This window comes from Setaria italica, chromosome VI, assembly GCF_000263155.2.
Source record: "Setaria italica strain Yugu1 chromosome VI, Setaria_italica_v2.0, whole genome shotgun sequence".
Lineage (NCBI taxonomy): Eukaryota > Viridiplantae > Streptophyta > Magnoliopsida > Poales > Poaceae > Setaria > Setaria italica.
In genome coordinates this window covers 11,183,399-11,188,341 of record NC_028455.1, presented here as the reverse complement: position 1 = coordinate 11,188,341, position 4,943 = coordinate 11,183,399, and the positions used below count along the sequence as shown (strand labels likewise).

At 47.4% G+C, this 4,943-nt stretch overlaps 1 protein-coding gene across 1 annotated transcript; it reads right to left on the bottom strand.

Moving 5' to 3' along the window:
- Window positions 1-557: 557 nt before the first annotated feature.
- On the bottom strand, window positions 558-4,721 carry LOC101764508. Its single transcript, XM_004973069.4, has 4 exons — window positions 3,638-4,721; window positions 2,144-3,559; window positions 1,834-1,948; window positions 558-1,144 (listed from the first exon to the last, which is right to left on the bottom strand). The coding sequence occupies exons 1-4, from the start codon at window positions 4,364-4,366 to the stop codon at window positions 927-929; spliced, it is 2,478 nt and encodes an 825-aa protein (XP_004973126.1). The 5' UTR covers window positions 4,367-4,721; the 3' UTR covers window positions 558-926.
- Between the last annotated feature and the right edge of the window lie 222 nt (window positions 4,722-4,943).

Below are 4,943 nucleotides of genomic sequence, written 5' to 3'. Positions count from 1 at the left end.
TGAAAATTTCCTACTGCCTTCCTTCCCAGTGTAAACAAGAACATGAGACAAAACAGAATATAAATATACCAATATAATGGTAAACACATATGAAATCAAATCAATGATGGATTGTGTGAAGATGTTGCTCAAACAGGAATGACAAAGAAAGGCCTTACTGTGGTCTCTTCTCCAACTCCAATGATTCTATGATTCCGTTGCCAACTGTTCCACCAATTTCCGCATCATCTTACTCCATTTAGTCAGTAAAAACTACAGATCCACCACCAGTAGTTACTAAAAACATAGAACACACTGCAAATACAATAAAAAAAATGAAGATGACTGATGAGGTTGAAACAGATCTTAACATAGCACATGGACCAAGGCAAGAAAACAAGTCAATCAAGCACAAGATGAGTGATGGTCAACAGAAACAATCACCTTTGAGTGACTTTGCTGCTTCCAAAATGATGGGCACAAATTGCAATGGCTCAATTGCAATAGGGTGTGGTAAAATCTTATTTACAAAACAAAGTAAATAAACTCAGGAAGTAACACAACATGGCACATTGTGATAAAATGGAGAAAAGACATATTATAGACAGCATGTCACTGAAGACAAAAAGGGATGCAACCAGATGCTTGATTTCCCTTCATCTCTTGCAACATTTTCTTTTTTACTTTTTCTTTCATCATCTCTACAGAACATTAGTACAAATAAGATACAGATTCTAACTAGCTACTTCCATTTATACAAGAAATTACAGTTTTTGAGTTCAGCATTCGCCTCAAAATTGGCTTGACAAAGTTAACAGGAGAGGAGGGGAAAAAATAGCTCCACAGCTTATCGAAAAGCCAATACCATGGGCGATTAACCAAAGTAAAAAAAAGGAGAGTATTGCCCATGCCCTCCACACAAATCAATGAACAGCCAATATTCTTCTTTAGTCAAGGATAGTACAAACAATATCTCGAGAAGAGTCAGATATCCTAGCAGCCTCAGCAATCCTGAGAGCCATGATGGATTTGTATGTTGCGAGTTCTGCATTAGCCATGAGAGACTGGGCTCTATTGCGCTGACGAATAGCTGTTTCTACAGCATGTTTTGCTGCACGTTCAGCTTGCACAACTCTCTGCAAGGCCGCCTCCTCTTCAGCATGGTCTGTCAACAATGATGCGCAAAAAGATGAAACAAGATTATTATTCCTCAATAGAAGCTTAGTCATCATGTGAAAAATGATAAATCATTTAACCAGTTCTCTAAGTCCTATCCTATTTAGGCAGAGCAAGGTTTCCCTTTTGTGTCAAGTGGATAGAAAGGTCTTGCTGCTATTGGTCTCAAATGTCAAAACAAAAGGGAGAGAAATATTGTTCACTTTTCAGTATGAACCAGAAATGTGTTTTTTGAAGAAAAATGGCAGCACAAGAATACAGGGCAGAGATTTAACAGTTCTCTCCTGGTTGGATTTCATTATTAGATGTACATTTATTGTTAATGACATCTAACAGTAGGTTTCTTATGCAGTACTCCCTCCAGATCCTTTTATTAGGTGTGTTACGGTTTTCCAAAAAGATTGATATGCAGGGCACATACAGGTATCAAGTCATGGATTAACTCATGTGGAGAGAATATGAAGCAGTTTTGCATCGTGAGGGATCCATGCAGACTAGCGTTGGCCAATCACGTGCAAGGCATCGCGGGATGGGGGCCAATGGGGGTTGGAAAGAACGCAGCATTAGTGATTCCAGCGTGGCACCCGGCACATAATTAAACCTACCCGATGCGCGTCTTTGTAGCTGGGCTGAGGCTCATTGCGCCTAACAAAAGAGTCCAGAGGGAGTAGTAATTACCTTGCAATAAAGCTTCAGGCTTTCCACGGCCAGCTTGGCTTCTTTGTCTCTTCAAAGATCTCTTTCTCTTCATGGCAGTTTTTTGTGATAGATGTCCTCGCCTTAAGGGCACACCCTAAGGAATAATGAAACAGTTTATCAATTAGTCAATTAGATGATACAAGTAAAACTTGACAGAAAGAAGAACAAGCTATAAAAAGAATTAAGCTTGGTAATAGGTAAATGGTATTAATTAGATGATATAGTCAAGGCTAGACAATACAAATGAGAAAGCAGTGATAAGAGAACTAAACTTGGTCCCCAAAATTACCTGAAATATCCTCAGCAATGGTGCAGCTCGCTTAGACCTCTTATTTGTCCAATATTCATATACATCATGCACGTTGTCATCCTTTCCTAAAGCAGGATATCTGGAAAGAAGCTCACCCAAATCGTTTGTTCCTTGGGGATTATTATAGGCATCCTTTTCAAATATGCTTATTATCATCTCAAAATCTTCATAAGAGATATGATTCCGTTGAGAGCTATTTTGATTGAAATCTGCATGATTCAACTGGATGAGCCACCGTTCATCCTCTGAGTCCATGTCATAGATAGAATCCCGAGAGAGAGCTCGCACAACTTCATCATCCACCACCCTGATGTAGTCCGGCACAGGGCGTGAGAAAGGATCTGCCACAATTCCTTCCATGTCAACAGAAACCTCATGTACACCAGGAATTGGGATTGTCTTTCCCTGGGAATTGCGCTCTTGGCCTACAACATGCAATTCTTTGAATAACAGCCAATCCCACTTATCAGTGAACTCAAGCTTCCATGCATCGTCAACTGCCCAAATGTAGGCTTGAGTATGACGATTAATGACATGTAACCTCGAATCTGAAGGCTTAAGGGAGTATCTAGTAACACCTTGTATCTTCACAACTATACACCACTTATTGGTATCTGATAGTTCTAGCATAACTTCAGCACCTTCTTCCCTCCAGCATCTATCAGCTTGAATGATTAAAAGGTTTGCTTTGCTGTGAACAGAATCTATGTTCTGTCTCACCTCAGCCAAGGCCAGCCTTTCATTCATTCTGTCAACAGGACTCTTCACAGAAGATCTCTTTCTCCTAGTTGATCCCATGGGAGTCGAAACATCACTTTCGTCCATGTTTTCAAGCAAATCAAGAGAAATTTCTAATGCTGCTTTAGGTTGGACAGGCTCCACAGGAGGTTCTTGCCTACTTGATGGCAGCTTTACTTCTGTTTGGATGGCAGCTGTGCTCTGCTTCATCCCAATTCCATTGTCAGGTAATTTTGATGTAATCCGCCGTCGATTTCGGGGATGCCTCATTGATCTCCTCTTCCTTTGATGCTTCTTTAGCCTCAGATCATGCACCACTAGTCCAGCAACTTGTACAAGGGGCACGTAGTCCTGGACCGCTCTGCAAGGTTCATCGCTGCCAACGTCAGCAGTGGGTTTGGCAATTCCAGTGCTCTGAGCCCCATAATCCACATACAAAGGAGTGTGAGGATAGATTTCTTCAGCTCCCCCAACCAGTGGGCTGCTCTGCCGAATCACAGCTGGCAGATACATGGAATCAAGAGCTACAGCAGAATGCAAGCTCCAAAAGTATGAAGGAAGTGCCGAGAAAATGACCGACACCAGAGGTTCAGATTTCTTGGCACCATGAAGTGCACACCACCCACACTGCACCAGAGGCCTATGTAACAATGCAGACTGCAAGAAGAAACATAAATGTTACACCAATTGTACATGAAACTAAAATAGCCAGATGAAGGCTTGAAGAAAGCTTACAGCCCTCCGGCGCTGGAGCTTGACAAAGTGCACCCCCTGCGATGCAAAAGCAGCAGCAACACCAGCAGACAAGACGAAAGTGGCTAGGTTCCAGACCTTGCCCCGCTGCTGACTGCAGCGCATCCACCGCAGCACAGGTAGAAGAAGGCCCAGGAACCGGTGAGAGCTCCCGGAGCAAGATGTATCAACAAGGACGACGAGCGTCAGAGCCCCAGAGCGAGCTGCAGCACCATCCAGGGCCAAGAAATGGGCATCCAAGAAGCCAGTTCTTGATGCAAACTCCTGGGAGGAGGAGCATGGAATCGCCGCGGCAAGGTCAGAGGAGACGTCCGGCTCCTGTGTGAGCCGAGGGGCGACCTTCAGTCGCTTGCCCCTCCTCCTGGTGTATACTATCCCAAACCTCCTGCTGCGGTCCGCGTCCTCGGCGAGAACCTCGGCGGCGGGGTGCCTCCGGCGGCGGCGTTTCCTGGTGTAGACGATTCCGAAGGATTTCGTCAGAGGCGGCAGTACCGGCTTCAGGGGATCCTCTTTTTGGCGCTGCTGGTCCTGGTTGACGTCGACGTGGAAGGCAGCGGCGTCCTTGGCGTCCCAGCGGATCCGATCGGCGGCGAGGCGCTTGCCGGAGCGGAGGACCCTGGTGGCGGGGTCGGCCTGGTCCTGGGGCTGCAGCGGCTTGGGCGCCTTGGGCATGAAGACGCGCGTGGAGCGGCGGGCCCCGGCGGCCGGCATGGGCTCTTCGTCCTCCGCCTCGTCGTCCTCCTCGCCTCCGTCGTCTACCCTCGCCTCCGTCGTCGTCGGGCCCGGGGCCCCTCCAGAGGAGGAGGAGGCGGTGGAGGGGATCCGATTGCGATCAGATCCCGCGCCCGGTGAAGTGGCTCTCGTGAACGCGGTGGACAGGATCTGCGTTGCTGAGGGGGAGGAGGCGGGGAGCGGGGGTTAAGGTGGGGGGATGCAAGTAGTAGGGGGGCGGGGTTGCCGCCGACTCGCCGCGCCGCCCGCGGCCGCCGGAAGGAGAAGGACGAGAAGCTTCGGGGGCGGCTAGGCTAGGGTTACAGCGACGCGACGGCGACGTGCGCGTGCGTTTCTGATGAGATTGGGCCGGTCGTGGGCTGCTTGGGCTGTTTCTTACGGGTTCCGGATTCCCCAGAAATCAGCCTTCATTTGCCAGTCGTACGGATATTCAGGAGGCGGCCAGCAGGCGCCGCCGGTTCACACACCGGTTCTTTCATGTCTTTTGTTTTTATACTGCTCGACCGGTCCAGTTTCCTAAGGCATGTCTTTTACCGAGTTCACTGTTCTAGACCGG

Bases quoted from the DNA above. Each gene is read 5' to 3' on its own strand.
- LOC101764508 (XM_004973069.4), bottom strand. From the start codon at position 4,366: ATGCCGGCCGCCGGGGCCCGCCGCTCCACGCGCGTCTTCATGCCCAAG. The intron at 1,949-2,143 runs GTAATTTTGGGG...ATTATTCCTTAG, and splicing joins CATTGCTGAGGATATTTCAG to GGTGTGCCCTTAAGGCGAGG. The intron at 1,145-1,833 runs GTAATTACTACT...CATTGTTGACAG, and splicing joins GCCTGAAGCTTTATTGCAAG to ACCATGCTGAAGAGGAGGCG.